Source organism: Nerophis lumbriciformis, linkage group LG02 (assembly GCF_033978685.3).
Source record: "Nerophis lumbriciformis linkage group LG02, RoL_Nlum_v2.1, whole genome shotgun sequence".
NCBI lineage: Eukaryota > Metazoa > Chordata > Actinopteri > Syngnathiformes > Syngnathidae > Nerophis > Nerophis lumbriciformis.
In genome coordinates, this window is record NC_084549.2 from 15,162,343 (window position 1) to 15,188,889 (window position 26,547).

The 26,547-nt window shown below is 39.7% G+C and overlaps 1 protein-coding gene across 1 annotated transcript in view; it reads left to right on the top strand.

Annotated features, from left to right (window-relative positions):
• The first annotated feature begins 549 nt into the window (after window positions 1-549).
• LOC133591703 (anthrax toxin receptor 1-like) overlaps window positions 550-26,547 on the top strand; it is a 67,315-nt gene continuing 41,317 nt past the window's right edge. The window contains exons 1-9 of the mRNA XM_061944284.1: window positions 550-924; window positions 14,652-14,723; window positions 15,752-15,823; window positions 18,148-18,229; window positions 22,027-22,057; window positions 22,138-22,211; window positions 22,374-22,442; window positions 22,522-22,602; window positions 22,700-22,760. Coding sequence (XP_061800268.1) covers window positions 773-924; window positions 14,652-14,723; window positions 15,752-15,823; window positions 18,148-18,229; window positions 22,027-22,057; window positions 22,138-22,211; window positions 22,374-22,442; window positions 22,522-22,602; window positions 22,700-22,760 — 694 coding nt within the window. The 5' untranslated portion in view covers window positions 550-772. The remainder of the gene's footprint in view (window positions 925-14,651; window positions 14,724-15,751; window positions 15,824-18,147; window positions 18,230-22,026; window positions 22,058-22,137; window positions 22,212-22,373; window positions 22,443-22,521; window positions 22,603-22,699; window positions 22,761-26,547) is intronic.

A 26,547-nucleotide genomic window follows, 5' to 3' on the forward strand; every position in this document is an offset into this window, starting at 1 on the left:
CAATAAAATGCAATTGCCTTCATCTTATAGGGTAATGTTTAGTTACACCAAGGCATGAGCGTAACACTAAGCTTCGTCACTTTGACTTGTAATATCTCTAATTCTGGTGGTGTTTTATGCTTTTTTTCTTTTTGGAACATGTACTACACATATGATACAAGTCCCATATAAAATTATGTTTCTAGCAATACTTTAATTTTGCCTTTGAAAGTAACACTCCAATGTCCATTAGTGGAGCTGTACACTGCTACTTTATGTTGTATATTTTTTTTACATGGGATTTCCAGTTCAATTTATCATCAGTCATTATACCTAGAAATTTGGTTTCAATTACTCTTTCAATTTGGACTTAGACAAACTTTATTGATCCACAAGGGAAATTGTTCTTATTAATGTATTATTATATTGTATCGTTACTGCCTATCCCTGCAGTCCCTTGTAGATATCATCGACTAAATGACATAAGATGAAGATTTGCTGTGTCTTTCAGAGTGGAGTTTGGAGTTTCTCCTCGGGTGTCGCTCCTCTCCTCCGTCCTGCCCAGCCTCGTGTTATTTTCCCACCCCAGCCCCAAAGAGGGAAGATTTAGGAGGCCGGCTTCCACTCAACTCCTGCGTGGAGCAACTCGACCGGCCCCGAGTCCCAGGAACTAAGCGGACATGAGCACGTCGTCGATGCGTTAGCGGATCTTTTTTTTAGGGACAATGTGAAGATAAGGCGCTGTTGTTGGGAGAGCTAAAACAAACAAAAAAACACGAGCGGGGGGGAAAAGATGGCGAGGCGGCGCGTTGACACGCTCCTCGCTTTGGTGGCTCTGCTGGGAGTTTTCTTCCTCCATGTGTCGGTGCAACAACAGCAGGAGGAGGAGGTGGAGGAGGAGAGGTCCTGTCAGGGCGCCTTCGACCTCTATTTTGTCCTGGACAAGTGAGTGTCTTCTATTATTTATGGCTTTGTTACTTTCTCATGGCTGCGCTTTGCCGTGCAACCCAGCCCGTTTTATAAACGTGTCTGGTTCTGGTCTCTATTCTTTCGGGAACCAGGTCCCACTCGGGTCGAACTGGAAACCCCCCCTCGTTTGTTCTTCCACCATGAAAATCCCAAACAATAAGGCAAAATTGAAATATTTCCATTGGTAATCTTAGCTAATTGGTTAAAGTGTCGTGCACTTGTACACAGATGTTGATGTTTTTTGTCTTTGGGAAGGAATTGGTTTTTTTCCCCCTCTGTCTTTTGTTCCGGTTCGTAGCAGCGAGGCGAACAGAGCTCGGGGATGTGGGTTGGGCCAGGCAGGATAGAGTTTCAGGCTGATGACGCCTGCCTGCCTGCGGACACAACAGCTGCAGCCCAGCCAGAGGTTCTACTGTGTGGTCTTCCGCTCTCCTACCTTCTCCATCCATAACTGCTTCCATTAAAGGGGAACATTATCACTATTTCAGAAGGGTTAAAACCATTAAAAATCAGTTCCCAGTGGCTTATTTTATTTTTCGAAGTTTTTTTCAAAATTTTACCCATCACGCAATATCCCTCAAAAAAGCTTCAAAGTGCCTGATTTTAACCATCGTTATATACACCCGTCCATTTTCCTGTGACGTCACACAGTGATGCCAATACAAACAAACATGGCGGATAGAACAGCAAGCTATAGCGACATTAGCCCGGATTCAGACTCGGATTTCAGCGGCTTAAGCGATTCAACAGATTACGCATGTATTGAAACGGATGGTTGTAGTGTGGAGGCAGGTAGCGAAAACGAAATTGAAGAAGAAACTGAAGCTATTGAGCCATATCGGTTTGAACCGTATGCAAGCGAAACCGACGAAAACGACACGGGAGAAAGCGAGGACGAATTCGGCGATCGCCTTCTAACCAACGATTGGTATGTGTTTGTTTGGCATTAAAGGAAACTAACAACTATGAACTAGGTTTACAGCATATGAAATACATTTGGCAACAACATGCACTTTGAGAGTGCAGACAGCCCATTTCAGGCGCGCTAAGAACATATATTTTTCCACGATTTCAGCACTCAGGTTAACCATACCTAAATAGACACAAAATACTGCATTACACAAGACTACCCGAATGTACTCGAATGATTGAAAAAAATAAATGTTTCTAAGCTAAATTATTGGTAAACACAGTTTATGTATAATAATTTACGTAAAACCGCGAGTAATGAATAAAGTTTTCATCAATTAATATATTCTGTAGACATACCCTCATCCGCTCTCTTTTCCTGAAAGCTGATCTGTCCAGTTTTGGAGTTGATGTCAGCATCTGCTTTGAGTGTCGCAGGATATCCACACATTCTTGCCATCTCTGTCGTAGCATAGCTTTCGTCGGTAAAGTGTGCGGAACAAACGACTGACCATTTCGTCGGCTTTCCCCACACCCTCGTATTTTGAACAAATTTCGTCCAATTTCTTGCCACTTTCGCATCTTTGGGCCACTGGTGCAACTTGAATCCGTCCCTGTTCGTGTTGTTACACCCTCCGACAACACACCGACGAAAGTGAGAAAATGGCGGACTGCTCCCCGATGTGACGTCACAACGTGACGTCATCGCTCCGAGAGCGAATAATAGAAAGGCGTTTAATTCGCCAAAATTCACCCATTTAGAGTTCGGAAATCGGTTAAAAAAAAATATGGTCTTTTTTCTGCAACATCAAGGTATATATTGACGCTTACATAGGTCTGGTGATAATGTTCCCCTTTAAGGGTGTGGGAAAAAATCGATTCGAATTCAAATCGCCATTCTCACGTTGTGCGATTCAGTATGTGTACAGCTCCACTAATGTTACTTTCAAAGGCAAAATGTTTAAGTATTGCTAGAAACATAATTGTATATGGACTTTGTTGTATTATATGTATAGTACATGTTCCAAAAACAAAAAAGCATAAAACACCACCAGAATTAGAGATATTACAAGTCAAAGTGATGAAGCTTCGTGTTACGCTCATGACTTGGTGTAACTAAACATTAAAGTTAAAGTTAAAGTACCAATGATTGTCACACACACACTAGGTGTGGCGAAATTATTACCCTGTAAGATGAAGGCAATTGCATTTTATTGATATTTGAAATGTATTCAATGTTTATAAATGAATATTTCCATCCATCCATTTTCTACCGCTTATTCCCTTCGGGGTCGCGGGGGGCGCTGGAGCCTATCTCAGCTACAATCGGGCGGAAGGCGGGGTACACCCTGGACAAGTCGCCACCTCATCGCAGGGCCAACACAGATAGACAGACAACATTCACACTCACATTCACACACTAGGGCCAATTTAGTGTTGCCAATCAACCTATCCCCAGGTGCATGTCTTTGGAAGTGGGAGGAAGCCGGAGTACCCGGAGGGAACCCACGCAGTCACGGGGAGAACATGCAAACTCCGCACAGAAAGATCCCGAGGCCGGGATTGAACTCACGACTACTCAGGACCTTCGTATTGTGAGGCAGACGCACTAACCCCTCTTCCACCGTGCTGTATCGATTCTCATTTTTCCAAAATCGATTTTCTTTTTTTCAATGAATCAATCCAACAAAACAATAGAAAGCAATACCATAATAATGCAATCCAATTCCAAAATCAAACCCGACCGACCCAGCAACACTCAGAACAGCAATAAACAGCAATTGAGAGGAGACACAAACACGACACAGAACAATCTAAAAGTAGTGAAACAAAAATGAATATTATCAACAACAGTATCAATATTAGTAACAATTTCAACATAGCAGTGATTAAAAAAATCCCTCAATGACATTATCATTAGACATTTATAAAAAAATAAAAAAAAGAACAATAGTGTCACACTTGCATCGCATCTCATAAGCTTCACATCACACCAACATTTTCACAAAGATAATATAAGTCATATTTTTGGTTCATTTAATAGTTAAAACAAATTTACATTATTGCAATCAGTTGATAGAACATTGTCCTTTACAATTATAAAAGCTTTTTACAAAAATCTACTACTCTGCTTGCATGTCAGCAGACTGGGGTAGATCCTGCTGAAATCCTATGTATTGAATGAATAGAAAATTGTTTTGAATCGGAAAAATATCGTTTTTGAATCAAGAATCGCTTTGAATCGAAAAAAAAATCGATTTATAGTCGAATCGTGACCCCAATAATCGATATTGAATCGAATCGTGGGACACCCAAAGATTTGCAGCCCTAGCTTCCATCACCCATTTGTTCTTTTCTTAAACATGGCAACTGGAAATGCATTATATGAGCGTCGGTCTCTGTGGAGAAATGGCCACTTTTTAATGAGATCCAAGATCCAAAAATAACTAAAAGCGATATCATAAAAAATATGCCCCTATTAGTGTTGTCCCGATACCAATATTTTGGTACTGGTACCGGTACTAAAATTATTTCGATACTTTTCGGTACTTTTCCAAATAAAGAGGCCCCCCCAAAAAATGCATTATTGGCTTATTTTAACAAAAAATCTTAGGGCACATTAAACATATGTTTCTTATTGCAAGTTTGTCCTTAAATAAAATAGTGAACATACAAGACAACTTGTCTTTTAGTAGTCTGTGTCAAGGCGTGGACTATGGGGTGTTTGTTTTCCCGAGAAAACAAACACCGGACATGGATCGCACATGGCGTGAAGGCAAGGACATCATTTTATTTTAACACTAACTACAAAAAGGGTACAAACAAAAGGTGCGCTCAAGGCGGAGATAAACTTGGCTAAGAAACAAAAACTACCACAAAGGCAAAACTATGGACAATAAACAAAAACTTACTTGGAACATGAAAATAGACAAAACTCACTTGGCATGGAACTATGGTAGCATGGGTAACATGGGTAGCAGAAGCCAAACAGAGTTAAACAGGGGTAACAGAGTTGAACAGGGTTAATGTCGCCAGGCTGACTTCCTGGCAACTATCGGCTTAAATAGTCTTGAATATGATTAATGACAGGTGTGTGAGTCCAAATGAATCAGGTGCGTGACATGAGGACAGGTGAAAACTAATGGGTTGTCATGGAAACAAAACAAACAAGAGTGCACAAAGAGTCCAAAAACCAAACCGAACATAACCAAAACAAAACATGATCACACAGACATGACAGTCTGCTGACGTATGCAGTAACATATTGTGTCATTTTCCATTCTATTATTTTGTCGAAATTATTAAGGACAAGTGGTAGAAAAATAATTATTAATCTACTTGTTCATTTACTGTTAATATCTGCTTACTTTCTCTTGTAACATGTTCTATCTACACTTCTGTTAAAATCGTCTATTCAGCAATATAATTGTATATTTTTTTTAGCGGATGGATGACTTAAGAGGATTATTAGATGCGTTTTGGTATCTGCTGATGTTTTTTTTTAATGACGTTAGTTTTTTTCATATAGAAGATATAATAACATATCTCCTTTCAAACAAAAAAACGTATTGCAATATGCATTTACTTGCATCTAGAACATTCCAGGGCATGCTCACAGTTTGGCATCTCCCAAGAGCGCACCTTCAGCACGCTAAATAAGTGGGTTTCGTTGTAGATGCACTGCAGGACTGCATCTAAAATAGGAAGAAAAAATGGTACAGAGTCGTCTGCTGCATGTTTCAAAACATAGCAAGACACCACAGGTACTGTAGGAGCATGATAACATGGATGTACAGTAAATGAGTGTCTCTGTGGTGAAAGCCGTACAGTACACGCAAAAACCTCATTTAAATAGAGCGGTCTGCACCAATTATCAATTGTACTCACAGTCTTAATAGATAAAATGCAATACTAATTGTACACAAAACGTATAGTTTGCCCAAGCTGTTGAGTGTGCGGTTTTTGGATCTGAGTAGACCAGGCTTTAAGTGTTTTGTGCACACATCAAACTGAAAGCGGGCAAACAGATCTAGCCTCAGCGTTTCCGCCATACATTTCCTTCATTTGAGTTTCACAGCCAAATGCAGTGTGTATGTCCAGGCAGGCTAAACTGTCAATAATGGACGTAAAAATGCAAAAGGAAAGCACTCCGCACACACTGGATTTATTCTCCCAGAAGCAGAAGGTCATTGCGAGCTGTCCAGAGAAAAAACGATACAGCCAAACTTGACAGCTGACGCAGAAGACTTAAGACTCCTGCAAAGCTCCTTAAAAAATAAATGTAATTATATATATATATATATATATATATATATATATTGTTTTCCTTTTTAATTTCAGTCTTTATTTATAGACACACATTCAAACAGTAAAAAGTCAATGCGTAGGTCATACATGCAAAGTTATAAAATACTTTAAAGGGGACCTATTATGCAAAACCAACTTTTCTTACCTATTGGTACCTGTGTTTGTGTATTTGGGATCTGCATAAGTCCCGAAAATTTGAAATCAAACCATGGAGGCATGGCGTAGATATTTTTAAAACAATCTTGCCTTCATTCATACTTCCTCCAAACAAGCCATTTGGAATTTGCCCAAATTGTGACGTTTTTTCTAATTGGTGACGTCAGCGAATATCTCCATACATGGTTAAGTTTTACCCAAAGAGCTTTTCGAAAATCCGCCATTGTAATCTGACGTTGTAGTTAGTAAGTTCCTTCTTTTTCTCTATGCTCTTGTTGTGGGGCAGACTACCTCGTACATGCACATGCATCCTCCGCTGTTGCCATTTCTAATACAAATAGCACAAACTTATATCTGTCAGTAGACTCCATATGGAAGCGCTAAAAACTACAGCTTGGCTCAAGGGTAGAAGACGCAGTCAAAGTGGAGGCACCAAAGTAGGACCGCCGACAGAACGGGGTATCCTGAAGAGACGGTCAGAAAGTGGCTTGTAGATGGTCTGTAAAACTTAATATATGCAAATTTTTGACCAGAGCACCACCATTACAGACCACAAGGAAGTGTTTTAAATGTAGAAACAATCATAATACAACCCGTTTAAAGAGCACCTGCATTGCTTTTTGACACAATCAAATTAAAAAGTTATTGTAGCATAGTAGCTATTTTAAAAGCAGGGTCTTTGATTGATTGATTGATTGATTGATTAATTGAAACTTTTATTAGTAGATTGTACAGTACAGTACATATTCCGTACAATTGACCACTAAATGGTAACACCCGAATACGTTTTTCAACTTGTTTAAGTCGGGGTCCACGTAAATCAATTCATGTGTAAGTGATGTTTTATTACGTTTGTCCGCTCTCATCAAGTCTACAGTGAGTAGTAATCAGGGATGTTGTTGAAGAAAAAAGCGAACATTGCGATGCGTTTTTTTAAATGAATGCTTAAGATGAGTAAAATACGTAAATATAGAATGTTAGTATAAATGTGTCCGTTACTGCCGTACATATATATGTATGTATATATGTATATAAAACCTTAATGGAGGTGTTTGGATGTTTTTTCAAGGGCTTTATAGGCAGAATAGAGCGACTCCCATAGGCTCCATTGTAAGCTGACTTTTGATCGCGTTTATGTACTATTTTGAATGCATAAAAAAAGGAAAACATGTGTCCTTGTCTTACATAAGGATTGTGAATTATAGGCAAAATTCCCAAAAAAGTGCAGTTCCCCTTTTAGTCGTTTGTCGCGAATGTGAGCGCAGCTAACAGTGCAGACATTGTAGCTGCTAAGGCATTAAATGTGACATTTTTGTCCTATCTCTCTCCAGCTGCACTATGGTGCACATGGAGGCAGAACAATTACACACGTTCAAACATGCTTGAAGCAAAGAGAAGTTAAAATAATGCTTATGAGGGCTATGATTAAATCTTATGCCCTCATTTGTCTAGTGTAATCATAGGTTATGAATGAATGTTTTTAAAGTGACTGACTGCATCGAGTGATTTGTGCCTGTTGTTGCATGCCCTCAGTCGCCCTTGTACTCACCATCGGAGCTGTTGGGGTCAACACTTTGAATGACATTTCACTCTTTGGGGGTGTCCACGGCAACATCTGTCAGCCGCTCTTCACTCTTTACCCTTTGCTTCCAAAAGTTTAAGAGGAGCCTGAGGAGTGCGCGTCACGCATCGCTAGGTCTCCTGGTGCTTGGACCTCTGCATGTCTCCACAGGCCTCCAGGAAGTTGATGCTCTGTTTTTTTCTCAACCAACGTGTTGGCCTTATTCCATCTTAAATGCCACACGGTGACCCATCCAGCAGCGCCTCAGTGGGAGAGGACTATTACATCCAGCATGTTGAGAGAATGAGTGGACCTAGACAGAATGAATAGGAAAAAAGAACCATCAGCTTGCATGCATTCCAAGACTCAACGGCTGACCGAATACCGGGCTGACTATTTCCTCTCTGTCTGCTAACCCACAAAGTGACTAATAAGTGCTCCATGTTGTGGGGGAATTTGACTTAGGGCCTGGTTTACTAAGATCCTAATGCCATGCGGTAAACAGCGCGTGCAATCTATAAAATAGCGTGTACTATTAGTGGCCGTGTTGCGTGCGATTTACCAACACTGCGGGTGCAATTGTAAAGTGGTGCAGACCGCCGTATTTAAATGAGGATTTTGTGTGTACTATACGGGGCATCACCATGGAGACACTCTTATTTACTGCACATTCATTTTATCATGCTCCTACCGGTGGCATTTTGCTATATTTTCTTACATACAGGAGACATGTACAACTTTTTATGGGCATTTTAGAAGCAGTCCTGCATTGCATCTACAATGACACCAATATTATTTTTCTTAAACAGCTGAAGGTACATTCATTGGAGAGAGGCTGCTGTTACTCGCTCGAGACGCAAAAAAATGCATACTTAAAGGGGAACATTATCACCAGACCTATGTAAGCGTCAATATATACCTTGATGTTGCAGAAAAAAGACCATATATTTTTTTAACCGATTTCCGAACTCTAAATGGGTGAATTTTGGCGAATTAAACGCCTTTCTATTATTCGCTCTCGGAGCGATGACGTCACGTTGTGACGTCACATCGGGAAGCAATCCGCCATTTTCTCAAACACATTACAAACACCAAGTCAAATCAGCTCTGTTATTTTCCGTTTTTTCGACTGTTTTCCGTACCTTGGAGACATCATGCCTCGTCGGTGTGTTGTCGGAGGCTGTAACAACACGTACAGGGACGGATTCAAGTTGCACCAGTGGCCCAAAGATGCGAAAGTGGCAAGAAATTGGACGTTTGTTCCGCACACTTTACCGACGAAAGCTATGCTATGACAGAGATGGCATAGAAGAATATCGACCCTAGCTTCCCTGGCCTGCTGACATCAACTCCAAAACTGGACAGATCAGCTTTCAGGAAAAGAGAGCGGATGAGGGTATGTCTACAGAATATATTAATTGATGAAAACTGGGCTGTCTGCACTCTCAAAGTGCATGTTGTTGCCAAATGTATTTCATATGCTGTAAACCTAGTTCATAGTTGTTAGTTTCCTTTAATGCCAAACAAACACATACCAGTCGTTGGTTAAAAGGCGATCGCCGAATTCGTCCTCGCTTTCTCCCGTGTCGCTGGCTGTCGTGTCGTTTTCGTCGGTTTCGCTTGCATACGGTTCAAACCGATATGGCTCAATAGCTTCAGTTTCTTCTTCAATTTCGTTTTCGCTACCTGCCTCCACACTACAACCATCCGTTTCAATACATGCGTAATCTGTTGAATCGCTTAAGCCGCTGAAATCCGAGTCTGAATCCGAGCTAATGTCGCTATACCTTGCTGTTCTATCCGCCATGTTTGTTTGTATTGGCATCACTTTGTGACGTCACAGGAAAATGGACGGGTGTATATAACGATGGTTAAAATCAGGCACTTTGAAGCTTTTTTTAGGGATATTGCGTGATGGGTAAAATTTTGAAAAAAACTTCGAAAAATAAAATAAGCCACTGGGAACTGATTTTTAATGGTTTTAACCCTTCTGAAATTGTGATAATGTTCCCCTTTAAAGAAGTTTTTTTTCATATAAGAATATCTTAATAATATATATTCTATGTGGAAAAAAATTACCGTCATTAAAAAATACTAAAGTACACCAAAACGCATCAATTGAATTTGTTTTAATCAGCTCCTTAAGTCCTCTATTACCTATAAAACTAAACAATGTTTAGATAGTTTGCGTGTGCAATCAGGGTAGCAAATGTTTTAGTACACACAAACCTTTATTAAATCAGGCCCTTGGTGTGCTAAATAATATCTAGCTCCCATGTAAAAGTATGTGAATGAGAGTTGAAGAAGTGACGATTTGCATCTGAAACGATAGAAGTCCGATGTAAATCATGTGGAACTGGAGCCTTCCACAGGAATTAGAGCATGTAAAGTTAAAGTACTAATGGTTAGAGAATGTGGGATGAGTGCCACAATTATATTACAGTAGAACCTTTAAGGTCAAGCACTGTTTGGTCAGAATTTAAAGCCGTTCAAAGCAGGCAATAATGGTAAAATAAATAATCCAACACAGGGTCGAAAACCAAGGCAATTTTTAAGTAATATTTTAACTTTCTTAATTGACAGTGTACAATGAAGCCAATGTGAATGACAAATACTAAAATAATCAAGTTGTAACTTTAATGATGCAAGGTTTGCAGATGCGCCTCACACTTCTCATTTCTAGACATTCCCCCAAAGAAGCGTTAATAGAAGTGTACCAATGTAAAACGACAAAGAAACTGGATAATGCAAATCGTGACTGTGGGCAAACATATTGGGACTCAGGTCCACTTACTTCACATAAGGTCCATGCATGTTCTTTTTCCTTGTTTTGCAAAAACTCTCTTAAAGCCTAAGAAAAAGTATAACACATTTCACAGAATTATTCCGTTGATGCTTTCTGAACCGAGGGTTCTGTGAGATAACTGTATGCTGCAGTTTTGCATGCAGTACGGGCCAAATGAATCTCTTTCAAATTTTCTTGTAATCAGACAATATTTTCGGTATATTTAGATGGAATCTTTACTTGACATGTTTCGACTGTCATCTGCAGTCTTCTTCAGAAGGGTCACCTGACCACTGTGACATGTTGCCTATCAGCTGTTCTTATAGGCGTGGCCAACCAGGCAGACCTGTCAAGTCTACCTGGTTGGCTACTCCCCACCCCCCACCGCTTGATGGTTAATGGAGGAGGGAGTCCCAGGTATGCGAGAGCATGAATGCTCCCTCATTCTGATCGATGGTTTCCTTGGGCCGCTTCCTTAGTTCGATGGCCTCCTTAATCCATCGTTTAAATTTGTTACTTTCTGTCCCAATGATTTTGCTGTTGTCCCAGTCCATGATGTGGTTATTTATTTTACAAATATCTGATATGGCCGATTTTAAGATTTCCTGTTCGGATTTTTGTTTTAGGCTTCTTGTAAACCTTCCAGTTGTCTCTTTTTCGCATTCTTTCTGATGTTCTTTCTTCCTTGTGTTGAATGTCCTCCCTGTTTCTCCGATTTTTCGCATGATTTACACGGGATTTCGGAGAAGTGGCCCAAGGAAACCATCAATCGGGATGAGGGAGCATTCATGCTCTCACATACATGGGACTCCCTCCTCCATTAACCATCAGGCGGCGGGGAAGGGGGTAGCCAATCAGGTAGACTTGACAGGTCTGCCTGGTTGGCCACGCCTATAAGAACAGCTGATAGGCGTGTCTTAATGAAATTAAACAATGGATGTCCACTAACTTCTTGCAACTCAACGCCAAGAAAACGGAAATGCTGATTATCGGTCCTGCTAAACACCGACATTTATTTAATAATACCACCTTAACATTTGACAACCAAACAATTACACAAGGCGAATCAGTAAAGAATCTGGGTATTATCTTCGACCCAACTCTCTCGTTTGAATCACACATTAAGAGTGTTACTAAAACGGCCTTCTTTCATCTCCGTAATATCGCTAAAATTCGTTTTATTTTATCCACTAGCGACGCTGAGATCATTATTCATGCGTTCGTTACGTCTCGTCTCGACTACTGTAACGTATTATTTTCGGGTCTCCCTATGTCTAGCATTAAAAAATTACAGTTGGTACAAAATGCGGCTGCTAGACTTTTGACAAGAACAAGAAAGTTTGATCATATTACGCCTATACTGGCTCACCTGCACTGGCTTCCTGTGCACTTAAGAAGTGACTTTAAGGTTTTACTACTTACGTATAAAATACTACACGGTCTAGCTCCGTCCTATCTTGTCGATTGCATTGTACCATATGTCCCGGCAAGAAATCTGCGTTCAAAGAACTCCGGCTTATTAGTGATTCCCAGAGCCCAAAAAAAGTCTGCGGGCTATAGAGCGTTTTCTATTCGGGCTCCAGTACTATGGAATGCCCTCCCGGTAACAATTAGAGATGCTACCTCAGTAGAAGCATTTAAGTCCCATCTTAAAACTCATTTGTATACTCTAGCCTTTAAATAGCCCCCCTGTTAGACCAGTTGATCTGCCGTTTCTTTTCTTTTCTCCTCTGCTCCCCTTTTCCTTGAGGGGGGGGGGGCACAGGTCCGGTGGCCATGGATGAAGTGCTGGCTGTCCAGAGTCGGGACCCGGGGTGGACCGCTCGCCTGTGCATCGGCTGGGAACATCTCTACGCTGCTGACCCGTCTCCGCTCGGGATGGTGTCCTGCTGGCCCCACTATGGACTGGACTCTTACTATTATGTTGGATCCACTATGGACTGGACTCTCACAATATTATGTCAGACCCACTCGACATCCATTGCTTTCGGTCTCCCCTAGAGGGGGGGGGTTACCCACATATGCGGTCCTCTCCAAGGTTTCTCATAGTCATTCACATCGACGTCCCACTGGGGTGAGTTTTTCCTTGCCCGTATGTGGGCTTTGTACCGAGGATGTCGTTGTGGCTTGTGCAGCCCTTTGAGACACTTGTGATTTAGGGCTATATAAATAAAGATTGATTGATGATTGATAGGCAACAGTGGTCAGGTGACCCTTCTGAAGAAGACTGCAGATGACAGTCGAAACATGTCAAGTAAAGATTGCATGTAAATATACCGAAAATATTATCTGATTACAAGAAACTTTGAAAGAGTATAAATGATAAATGGGTTATACTTGTATAGCGCTTTTCTACCTTCAAGGTACTCAAAGCGCTTTGACAGTATTTCCGCATTCACCCATTCACACACACATTCACACACTGATGGCGGGAGCTGCCATGCAAGGCGCTAACCAGCACCCATCAGGAGCAAGGGTGAAGTGTCTTGCCCAAGGACACAACGGACTTGACTAGGATGGTAGAAGGTGGGGATTGAACCCCAGTAACCAGCAACCCTCCGATTGCTGGCACGGCCACTCTACCAACTTCGCCATGAATAAGAAGACATAATGAACCTTTTCGGGCCAAATGAATGTTCACTTCCTTTTGAAAAGCTTCACTTTTGAGAAGTTTATAAAAAGTAATGATTGTTCACTTGCTTTAATAGTCAAATTGTGTTGAATAACCTGAGTAGTCTTGGGTTCAATCCCGGGCTCGGGATCTTTCTGTGTGGAGTTTGCATGTCCTCCCCGTGACTGCGTGGGTTCCCTCCGGGTACTCCGGCTTCCTCCCACTTCCAAAGACATGCACCTGGGGATAAGTTGATTGGCAACACTAAATTGGCCCTAGTGTGTGGATGTGAGTGTGAATGTTGTCTGTCTATCTGTGTTGGCCCTGCGATGAGGTGGCGACTTGTCCAGGGTGTACCCCGCCTTCCGCCCGATTGTAGCTGAGATAGGCTCCAGCGCCCCCCGCAACCCCAAAGGGAATAAGCGGTAGAAAATGGATGGATGGATAACTTAGAGGTATAAAAAGACTGTAGAAGTCTCTGTTCTTCGTCTTATTTGAACTAATTCCGAATACTTTAACATCCTTATATGGCATTGTGAGGTTGGCGTCCCCAGCAGACCCCTCCTGGGCCGTTTATCATGTTGGTCTTTGGATAAGGATAAGTGGGTCAGGAAGTGACTGGTTAACAGGGCGGTACAAGAGAGGCATCATGAATTCTAACAACTCTGACTTTCCCCTCACTTTTATGACCCTGTTACCCTCATCAAAACGCCACCCTCTGTTCGGGTCTGCTGTTTGATGTCATTGCTTCCCCCCCTGCTGAGTGCTACTTGTGCACCACTCAGTTGTTCATGTCCCAGCCTTTTCACTCCTTCAACCTGTTGTTAGCCTGCCTGTGTTCATCACCATCTGTTCGCCCTCACAGGCACATGCGCACAAACAACAAAACCATACACACACATGCGCATGGACACACACAGGCCAGCTGCCTGCTACATGCTCACTGCTAGAGGCTGCCGCATCTGTCCCTGTCTAACCTCCACCCTCTGGCCCAGCAGCAATTAGCCCCCATTAGCAGCCCCCTGGGACTGGGCTTCATTAGGGAGATTGTCATGTAAACAGAAGCACCAGCAGTGTGTAGCTGGCTAAGCTGCAAGCAGAATACAGTGCAACATAATGGAATGTGACCAGAAAAATGTCCTCACATGCGGATGAATCATTTACATTTACTAGCACTCATGTATCATACCAAATAACACTAACAATTGTTCATCAAACTGCTTTGAAAGTAAATATTGTGGGTTAAGGTTTCATCAGTGTGTTTCCTAGTACTGTTTTATAAACAGCTCGCTGTAATTGTTATTTATCTCAATAATAAAAAATCAAAAAAATTAACTCCCTCCTGATTTTTCTTATTTTTCATGTTTTTCTAGATCTGGAAGTGTGAAGCATCACTGGATAGAGATTTACTCTTTTGTGGAACAGCTGGCAGAGAAATTTATCAGGTATTGTTATTTGGCAAGCACAGTGACGTTTAAAAGTGATGTAACCCATAGGAAAAACAATTGAAATGTGTGGAAATTCCAACTTTTAAACAGAGACAATATTTCAGTGCATCAAAAATGTATGACCTATTTTATACTATTTTGGGATTATACTATAATGTGTATGCAGAGTCTGAACAGATAGTATATGCTCGCAACTATCAACTTTATTATCACAGAATATACAGTCGTGGTTAAAATTTTACATTAGTGTTGTATCGGCACAACACTAATGTAAACTAAAATACTAGTGTTTCTTTTCATATTTATTTACGTCATAAACAGTGCTTTAATAAGCTACAGACCAAATAAAATGTTTACATGTGGCCTATTTTGCACCTTTACAAGTAATGAATTAGCAACCAGAAAACTTCATTCACTTATGTTTTATTTTATCAGCATGTCTCAATCATATATGCAGAGTAATACCAAAATATTTCGGTACTTTTCTAAATAAAGGGGACCACAAAAAATTTCATTATTGGCTTTATTTTGACAAAAAATCTTAAGATACATTAAACATATGTTTCTTATTGCAAGTTTGTCCTTAAATAAAATAGTGAACATACAATACTTGTCTTTCAGTAGTAAGTAAACAAACAAAGGCTCCTAATTTAGCTGCTGACATATGTAGTAACATATTGTGTTATTTATCATTCTATTATTTTGTCAACATTATTAAGGACAAGTGGTAGAAAATTAATTATTAATCTACTTGTTCATTTACTGTTAACATCTGGTTATCTGACCACAGAACTTTCCTCCGGAAGGTTTTATGCATTTAATTTTATAACTGAATGACTGTCATCAACATGGGTCCAGTGCCTTATAGTCAGGTGTCCATTTTGTATAGCTAACAAGATGTGGTTCATGTTAGCTTGTTCCATAGCTTGAATAAAAACATATCTACCATACAGAATATTTTATATTTCTCGCATTTGTGGAAAGTGGTGATTTAATGTGAATAAATGTGAATCATGTGTTCACAGCCCCATGCTGAGAATGTCCTTCATCGTCTTTTCCACGCGTGGAAACATCATTATGAGGTTAACTGAGAACAGGTAAACATGCACACCTGTATTGTATGCTTTTTTTATGCCTCGTTCTGTTTTTGATGGCATGTGTTTACCACATATTTATGTTGAAAACACTCAGCCAATTTTCATGAAAACCTGGATGTAGCATCATCCAAAAAGAATCCATTAAGTTTGTGGCAGATCCAAATTACAGGCCTGTTTTTTTTTTTCACTTTCTTCAACCCTCTGGCTTTTAGCAGATGAAACATTCAGAGCCTGGAGAGTACAACATCCCTTTTCTGTTTAAGTCATTCTCTTGACCGCAAGTTTTACTCTGCATCCAATTTTTCTGCCATAATATAGGCTAAGTTGTTTGCTTTTTCGAAATATATCTAAATCAAAAAGCCTTACTCTTACATTCTTATGCCCTTCTATTGTAACCACAGAATTACACAAGACACTATGTACTTTTTTGATTGATTGAAACTTTTATTAGTATCTTGCACAGTGCAGTACATATTCCGTACAATTGACCACTAAATGGTAACACCCGAATACGTTTTTCAACTTGTTTAAGTTGGGGTCCACGTCAATCAATTCGTGGTACCGTGTCAAACTATTGGTACAATATGGACATATGTGTCCATTACTTTTTGGCTTTCCTCTAAGTAAAGGGTGTCCAAACTTTTTCCACATACTGAAATATCAAATGATGTGACGACCAATTTGATATTTTTACTTTTGTAAACATGTTAAAACCACTACAATAAGATATTTATATGTATGTTTGTATGATAAATCTGTGCATCATTCTTTCATTTGAAACAATAAAAACAGATAATGACCCTTTTTTTTATCATTAATTATTTTAAATGTACAACAAAAACATTAAGAATATTAGTTATTTCTTATTTTACATATATTGATTAAATCCAATATGAAGATAAAAAATAACATAATTTTTGCATTTTATATTCCCAGTTTACCCGGAAGTAGTTTAACGTGGACTTGTGCTTGCCGGTAAACAAAAGTAGAAGAAGACAGAAGATGACTGTATTACCATTGTGTACTACGTTTTAATTGTAATGCTGTATGTTTTCTCTAAGTCCACTGCCTTTGTGTAAGCTCGACACATCCCATAGATTTTAAAAAATTAAGTCTATACACTTGTTGTCTATCATTTTCATATTTGATTTCATTAATATATGTATAATTAGAAAAACTAATTATTAAAAACAAAAAAAAACAAAAAAAAAAACAATCATCTGGGTTTTGTGTTGGTTTCAAATGAAAAAAAACAAGTGAACTGATAATGATAGCTTACAAAGCCTAATATTATTAGCATTATTAGTAGGGCTGGGCAATATGTACGAAAAAGTATATCTCGATATATTTTACTTAAACTCGATATTCGATATATATCTCGATCTATTTTTCAGTGAAAGTATACATATAAAGATAATAATTTTTGAGCGACATTCAGCGAATTGAAGTGAATGACAACTGTACTGTAAACAGTCAGTGGCACTTTTATTAACCCAGTTAGTCAAGATGGGTATTAGCAGCACAGAAAATAAACTGTTTATGTACTACAGAATTACATAAAATAGAAACATATTATTTCTACGTAAAATAAATAACATAGCTGTGCAAATAATACAAAATGTATCAAACTCAGATAAAAAATTACATTTGCAGGCAGGCACTTTGTGATTTCTTTTCCTGGTTCGATGAACCGCCCTATCTTGCCTCTGATTGGCCTGACCCTAACCAATCGTGACTCATCATAGTAAACAACCAACCAATCATGGATGTTCTTATAGGTGCAAGCACGTCTTGGAAGGAGGAAGGGGAGGGGTTTAGTAGCCCATGAGAGGGAGTGAGGAGCGGTGGAGAACAAGGAACACAACAAATAAAGTGAAATAAATTATATCGATATTACGATATTTTCTTAATTCACATCTTGTTTAAAAATATATCGATACATCTTACTAACTCGATATATCGCCCAGCCCTAATTATTAGTATTGTGGCCGAGTGGTTATCATGTTGTCCTTGCAGTTAGTAGATCGCTTTGTGGAGTTTGTGTGTAGGTTTTCACTGGTTACTACGGCTCTGACCAGTCCAGGGTCCAGAGTATAGCCCACTTCTCACCTAAGGTCAGCTGGGATAGGCTCCCGCTCACCCATGATCCTAATGAAAGCATGGAATATTAGTATTCACATATAATCTATTGACATTTTTCCTGTTATTTTTAATTGTATTTTTAGAATATGCCAACAGACATTAAACAAATAGCTGCAGCGTTGCACACGTTATGCACCCCTGCTTTAGGTCATTATTATTTTTTGTTTGTTTTTGTCCTTAAGGGATGCCATCACTGGAGGACTGAGAGCTCTAAAAAGTGTGATTCCTGGAGGCGACACATTTATGAATTTAGGCCTGGAGATGGTAAGGTCAACTCTTTCATCGAAATAACTACATACATAATATGGTTTAATTGGTCCTGGGATGGAGCTTTTAACTCAAAACACTTGTATCTTCAATCAACATCTCCCATTAGTCCTCAGCCTCCAAAACAGCACAGTTTTAACATGTAATATTCTTTTTTAAAAAGTAAAACAAACTTTGAGATAAGAAATACTGTATAGAAACAATACGACATACAAATCTACAAACAGCCACAGTAGTTCTATGAAGAAATGTAATAATGTACAGCTTTTACTTTGGAGAGTGGACTGCTACGATATCTCCTTCCAGCTGCGTCTTCGTCAAGCACACCATCAGCATCTGTCCATATTTTCATGGATAAATGTTGGCTGTTAAGATAATATTTTAACATTCTTGGCTGGTGTCATACGTATTCTGTTTCAGTGTGGTGCAGGCTAGCAGTGATACGCTCTAATTGCTTAGCCAAGTTGGCGACACACTCTGCCATGTTTTTAATGATTTCTTTCTTTAGGTAAATTAATATTATCCACTTTTTTTTCTCTCTAATTTCCTTCACACTCACTTTTTTGTATGTACATCTCTAGCTAGAGCAGTGGTTCTTAACCTTGTTTGAGGTAGCGAACCCCACCAGTTTCATATGTGCATTCACCGAACCCTACTTTAGTGAAAAATTAAACGTTTTTTTTTTTTTTTTTTAATTCAAGACCAAGTTATATGTTTTTTTACTGGTGCACAAATTGAACCGTTCAAAGAACAAAACCTACACAGTGCATAAACTCACAACAAATTACACACCTGCAAATCATAGGGAACATTGTTTGGGGGTATCCATAGTACGTCGATAGGGAGAAGTTTTTATTTACAAGATGAGTCGGGTGTTTCTTGACTTCCGCGGCAAAGGCTCCACCGAACCCCTGAGGCCGACTCACCGAACCTCAGGGTTCGATCGAACCCAGGTTAAGAACCACTGAGCTAGAGGCTGTTGCCAACGATAAGACCAGGGGCTGTATTCCTAAAGATGCTTCGTGCACAATGTTGCTTAGTGGCCAAACTCTAAGAAGATTCTTAGAATCATGATGTTTTCTTAGAATTTCCCCGAAAAGTGAAGAGTAGATCCTAGTCAAGATAAAAAGCTATTCCTAAAGAATCCTAGCTCTTAAGAGAGCTCCTAAGGTGAAATATGTTAAGAGAAGGGAAGATGACTTTTAAGCGGCTTAGGAGTTCCCTAAGCACAGGACAAAATGGTGGATTGAAGAGGCAAGAGAGATATTCTCCAAACACTGTATGACAGTGAATTAATGAAAGCACTACAGATTGGATCGTGCAGGAATCATGTTTGTGGTCGATCTCAATAGAGATGCACTTATTTCTCCAACCCAACGCCACAATGCAATACCACCCGAAATGAAAGCCAACCAACACTGCTTCTTTTAGGCCGGTCAGTAATCGCAGACATTGATGAAAGCTGAGCCATTTTACCCTCGTAAATACCAAATTTGAATTTGAAATATTGAAAGTTGAACAGTTAAAGGTGCAAAATTACCCGCATGGCAATTAATATGAGCAAATAAATATATCATTCACGATTTGAATACTGCGCAAGTGGGCCTAAGTTATCACACATTACGTAAAATCATTTTAAAGTATAGTTTACTATTCAGTTAACAAAGGGGTGCCCAAACTACGGCCCGTGGGCCAATTGCGACTTGCCGCAGTCTTCAGTGTGGGCCGCGAGACATTATAAGATTGCATGCATATCTGTGTGTGTGTGGGCGCGCACATTCTTATGGCAGTGTATCTGCAATTATTAGGGGTGTAAAAAAAATACAATTTCTAATGAATTGCGATTCCCCCTCCAAAAAAATCTATCCTGTCAAGCCACTTTAGGAAATATTTGGGTAGAATTTTATCAAACAAAACTAGTTTTCTTTTAAGTAATATAGACATTTATCAAAGCTGTTTTTCTGTTTCTTGGGGGAATGTAGTTAATCATAGAACTGGCACCCAATTTTATTAAAAAAAAGTATTGATTTTGAATCGAGAATCGATTCCGAGTCAAATCGTTTCCCCCAAGAATCGAATCGAATCGAATCGTGTGGTGACCAAACATTCACAGCCCTACCGATTACCCTCGAAAATATGGCTTTACCGCTGTTTGTACTGTATTTTGTACATGTTTGGCAAACTTCCCTCTTCAAGTTGATATGAAATTAATATGCAGACTTAAAGAATTGGGATCACCGATTAGATGTATAAACATATAAGTGTGATCACAGGTCACTCTGACAGGACTCATAGTTGTAATCAATAATCATTTGAAAAAATTACTAAAGTTAGTGTAATGATTTGGATATCAAATTTTTTAGATGCTTATTTAATTACATTACACACATATTTTAACATATATATATATATATATATATATATATATATATAAGTGCAAGTATTTCAGAACTGTATAAATATATATACGTATATATATATATATATATATATATATATATATATATATATATATAGTATGTGCATTGTGTGTGTGTGTATGTATATGTATATATATATCAATGTGATAGATATGTATGTATTAATATAATATGTATATATATTTATGTACATATATATATATATATATATATATATATATATATATATATATATATATATATATATATATATATCCATCCATTTTCTACCACTTATTCCCTATATATATATATATATATATATATATATATATATATATATATATATATATATATATATATATATATGTGTGTGTTAGCCCTGCGATGAGGTGGCGACTTGTCCAGGGTGTACCCCGCCTTCCGCCCGAATGCAGCTGAGATAGGCTCCAGCGCCCCCCGCAACCCCAAAGGGAATAAGCGGTAGAAAATGGATGGATGGATATATATATATATATATATATATATATATATATATATATATATATATATATATATATATAGCCTATATATATGTGTGTATATATTGTTACTTTACATGCAGTCATTTTTTTTTTTAGCCCAAAGCGGCCCCTGAGTCAAAAAGTGTGAACACCTCTGATTTAACAGATATTTCCTTTTCTGTCAAAATATATTTACACCTACACAGTCTTCATAAGATTAAATTCTATGATTAAGTTTATCTATTTGAGGGTCCATCATTTGCCAGTCATTACCAAAAGTATGTTTTCATCTAGCTTTTAGGACCAACCAATCACAGCTTTTGAAATGATGACTCACACCTAGCAATGAGATCAACCAAACCTCCTCTCTAAGATAGGAGTTTCTGTACCTTCCTTGCTCAGAGTTCTCCAAGAATGTTCTGAAATCACTCCTAAGCTAAGACTCCTCACCAGGAATTTTTAGGCTAAGTTAAGAGCTCTCTGAGAGGATTCTTAGAATCTTTAGGAATACGGGCCCAGATGTTCTAGGCGAATCTTACGGGGTTCTCTGTGACATTAGTTGACATCCATCAACTAATGGCGGTGTTGCTTGTAACTCAAATGTTCGCTTGCAACTTAAAACATGACAGTTAGCCGAGAGACAGCGCTTATCTCAAAACAATTTTAAGTTGGGGCACTCTTAAGTTGAGGTACCACTGTACTAATTAGTTGTTGTTAAGGGTTAGGGTTAGGGTTAGGTTTGGGGTTAGGGTTAGGGTTAGGTTAGGGTTAGGGGTTAGAGTTAGGGTTAGGGTTAGTTAAATGTTTACTAATCACGACTCATTGACATCACGACTGACATTGTTGTTGGCCCTGCTTTTCTGCTAACTGATCCTTTCTTTGTGTTTTGCAGGCTAATGCGCAGATATATCAAGAGAGGCAAGGTAAACTCCCTCTGCCTATGAACAGCTGCTAAGTTATATTTCAATACCAGGCCTTTAAAAGTGGTGTGCTTGTTTCACAGGGACAGCCAGTGTTATCATCGCACTGACTGATGGTGAGCTGAACGAGTGGCAATTTGACACGGCTCAGAGAGAGGTAATATGGGATTAGAAGTCGCCTTTCTGCCGAATTTTTTTTCTTTTACGTGAAGCTTTCAGATTCTGATGGCTTTTTCAGGTGGTGCAAAAGTCACCGCAAGACCGCTGGAGTCCCTTTTAGCTTCACTGAATTTTTTGTTTATGTGTTCCGTCCTCACAGGCTCAGAGGGCTAGGTCCATGGGAGCCATTGTTTACTGCGTAGGGGTCAAAGAGTTTAACCAGACCCAGGTAAGACGCATGGAAGGAAGCTGAAGGTATATAAACAAAGCAAATACAACACAGTGTGTGTATTTTTGTACTTTTTTAGCTTGCAACCATTGCCGATACTATGGAACATGTGTTTCCTGTGTGGGGGGGCTTCCAAGCCCTTAGGGGAATCATTGACTCGGTAGAACACATGCACACACACACACACACACACACACATACAGCAATGCAATAAATCTTGTTATCTCATCAAATTGTCTCGCTGCATGTGCTCTTAGATCATCAAGAAGTCCTGCATTGAGATCCTTGCAGCTGAGCCATCCAGTGTGTGTGCAGGAGGTAAGGGCTGAACGGTGTGCAAGGTTCCCTCGTTAAGACGCCAAAGCAGCATGGGGGAGGTGTGATTGTGTCAGCTGACAGTCATTCTAAAGCCTCTGGAGTGGAACATGAAGTTGAGTAATCGCTTATGGCCGCACGGTGACACACAGCGTATTGTCATTTGCGGCTGGGGGAAATTAGCATAGTCGCCTGGCCCCAGCATGTGGGTCAAAAGGGGAGGAGGCGGGACGGGAGTTGGTCAAAGGAATTAGCCATGAATCTTTAAGCATGGCTTCCTCCCTGGCCTAGTTTGCCACATCGTATATGCTAAATAGCCAGTCTGGCTCCTTCAACCTCTACTTAGGCCTCTTCTCCCATGTTTGCCTGGCTGGCCTGTGGACTCCACTTAAAGGAAGTCAAGGAAAAAAGGCTAAATGAGATGGTGCAGGAGGCTTTATGCACGTCCAGTGAGATGGATGAGCTTTGACATGACCTTATTAGGTCTCACTTAGGAGAGAGTGAATTTGCAGCCATGGTACCAGAACGACCAACTAAGAAACCTATGCGATATGAAATAGGAAGGTCTCACAACATTGTGCTTTGGATTTAGTTTTTGGTATATAAAAGATCAAAGCCAAACTATTTAGGCTTTGATTGATTGATTGAGACTTTTATTAGTAGGTTGCACAGTAAAGTACATATTCCGTACAATTGACAAGTAACACCCGAATAAGTTTTTCAACTTGTTTAAGTCGGGGTCTACTTAAATTGATTCATGATACAGATACCGGTATATACTATCATATATACTATCATCATAATACAGTCATCACACAAGATAATCATCAGGATGTACACATTGAATTATTTACATTATTTACAATTCGGGTTGGGGGGGTGGGGTGGGGGTGGGGGGGGGGGGGGGGGGTTGGTTGTTTTCATCAGTCATCAACAATTGAGAACAGAGAAATGGATATTGAAACAGTGTAGGTCTGACTTGGTAGGATATGTACAGCAAGTAGTGGACATAGAGAGAGAGAGATAGATCAGAAGGCATAAGAAAAATATCTGCATTTGATTGTTTACATTTGATTATTAACAATCCGGGGAAGGTGTTAGTTTAGGGTTGAAGTTGCAAGGAGGTGTACTTTTATTGCGGTTTTGAAGGAGGATAAAGATACCCTTTCTTTTATACCTGTTGGGAGCGCATTCCACATTGATGTGGCATAGAAAGAGAATGAGTTAAGACCTTTGTTTGATCGGAATTTGGGTTTAACGTGGTTAGTGGAGCTTCCCCTGGTGTTAAGGAAGTAGTTTGACGGCATATTGCATGTGGACTGCATTTGCAATACGTATAAATACAGTCTTATAGCCACACTTTTATTTCGAATCCTTGCCAAATTTGAATGGGTGTTTGCTGGTCACATGTGTACCACCAATCCACAAAGACTGCCTGGTTCACGGGATATCAGTCAATTGTTTCACAGTTCACATTTGGGTAATGGGAGTGTAAAGAAACCAAAAAGCACATTGGAATCAGATACCATCAGACCAAAACAATACTTCCCTGCGTCATACTTTGGTGCTAAACGGAGGTCATTTAGAAAGTTTTTTGGCCTGGGCCAAAAATAAATTTTGCCAGGACGATTTATTGTCCCACAAATTACTGCCGATAAATTATATTATTGTCAGCATTATTTTGAGATCAAGTTAAGCACTAATGTAATTATAATAAGAATGCATGTATTGTATGCATGTATTTATCATTTATTTATCATTCCTTTCAAACACAATAAACTTTAATTATCATTAGTTGTTTTTTACCATTGTAACTGGAAGGTCAATAACTTCTAGTTTATCCTAAATATGTAAACAAACGATGAAAATAGAATTTACTTTCAATCTCTGTTTGGAAAAATTGCACTTCAGTAAATATTGAACATCTTGAAGTTTTTTCACTAGTTGGAAAATGATTTGTCACTTTCCAACAAATTGGGCATACTTGCTCGTTCGTCGATGTGCATGGGTTCAACTTTCTCACTTGTTTGAAGCCAATATATTTCCACACCCGACATACGGCTTTGCAATCATCTTTTTCCCTCCTGATTTGTGTTACCTTGTGGTGCTTCTCACTAGTAAATAGCGCACTAGCGAGGCTCTCTCTCCTTGCATCCTGTATGCTTGCAGAGACAAAGATTATTCTTGTTGTACTTCTTAAGCGAAATGACAAAAAAAAGCATTTTGTATTGGTACTGAGGGTGTGGGTTCATTTAATTCTGCTATTACTCAGAGGCCTTGTGGTTAGAGTGTCCGCCCTGAGACTGGAAGTTCAAACCCCGGCCGAGTCATACCAAAGACTATAAAAATGGGACCCATTGCCTCCCTGTTTGGCACTCAGCATCAAGAGTTGGAATTGGGGGTTAAATCACCAAAATGATTCCCGGACGTGGCCACCGCTGCTGCTGACTGCTCCCCTCACCTCCCAAGGGGTGAACATGGGGATGGGTCAAATGCAGAGGATAATTTCACCACACGTAGTGTGCGTGTGACTGTCGTTGGGACTTTAACTTTAACATGATCATGTGCTGAGAGCGAACTCAGTGAACTCTCTTGTACCCTGTTTGCAAGCGAGAGACGAAGAAAACAAACACACACGGACGTGGCAATTTATGAGTGATGGCAAAGTTAACGAGTTCATTTTCATTTGTCGTTCAACCTGATATTAACATATTAGAATGTCTTCGTCATTGTACAAGCCGTACAATTAGATCATACGTCCAATGCTTGTTAAACAGTAGCACCTCTGTATATAATACACACACTTACGACAAAACACCTGAACAGCAAAGTACACTACAACGTACAGTTGCAGGAAACCCACCACTCTAAAGCTTAAATTGATTTAATGTATTAATGGCCTAATATTTTGCACAGTGCTGCATGTCGTAGAGGAAAGTAGTGGGTAATTGAAACATGGAGAAGGACAATAATGAGTGTCCTCATGTGATAATTATTTCTGGGTTGTTGCCAGAGTCCTAATGTATCAGCCGACATGTTCCCAAATATTCTCCAACAGCCTCATTTATTATTCGACTGATGAGCAGTCAAATGGTCAGTGAACTAAAAAACCCACTTCAACTAATACTCGACTCTGGCCTAATTAATGAAGGGGCACACTGTAATGCGTGTACGACGCCAGTCTTTGTTTTCAACTGAAGGAACAATAGTTTGTGTCCTCTGCATGCATGTTATTGTTGCAGTGTGACCCAAGCTAATATTTGAGTCTGGCACTAGTCAGCATCTTACAGTTATCATCTATATTTATTGCATTGATACTATTGTCTAGATGTGTGTAAGACAAGCTTTTCAACATGTGACAGTGTTCTTTACGCACACACACATTTTCCGGCCTATGTATACACACACACACTCATAGGCGTCCCTCACACTGATGTGAAGTGACCAGAGCGAGCTGCCTGCAAACAGGCCATCAGACTGGACAGTGAACATTGGGCCGCACTATCAGACATGACAGCACCGATTCCACACACACGTACACACACAAGGAGAACCTGAGATTTAACATGACAGCAGAGATTGCTGCTTTCATTAGCGTCTGACCCATTCCTCCCCGTCGTTCCTTCCTCCGTGGCCCCTCCCCTGCCCTTCGCTGTCCCGTCGCACTAACGTGATTGAGGAGCCACCGTTCGGACAAGCCGTACCCCACTTTTCTCGCAACGCAACAACAACAACAAAACACATGCGTCTCATTTGGACGGTCACACACACATTAACGCTCGTCAAACAT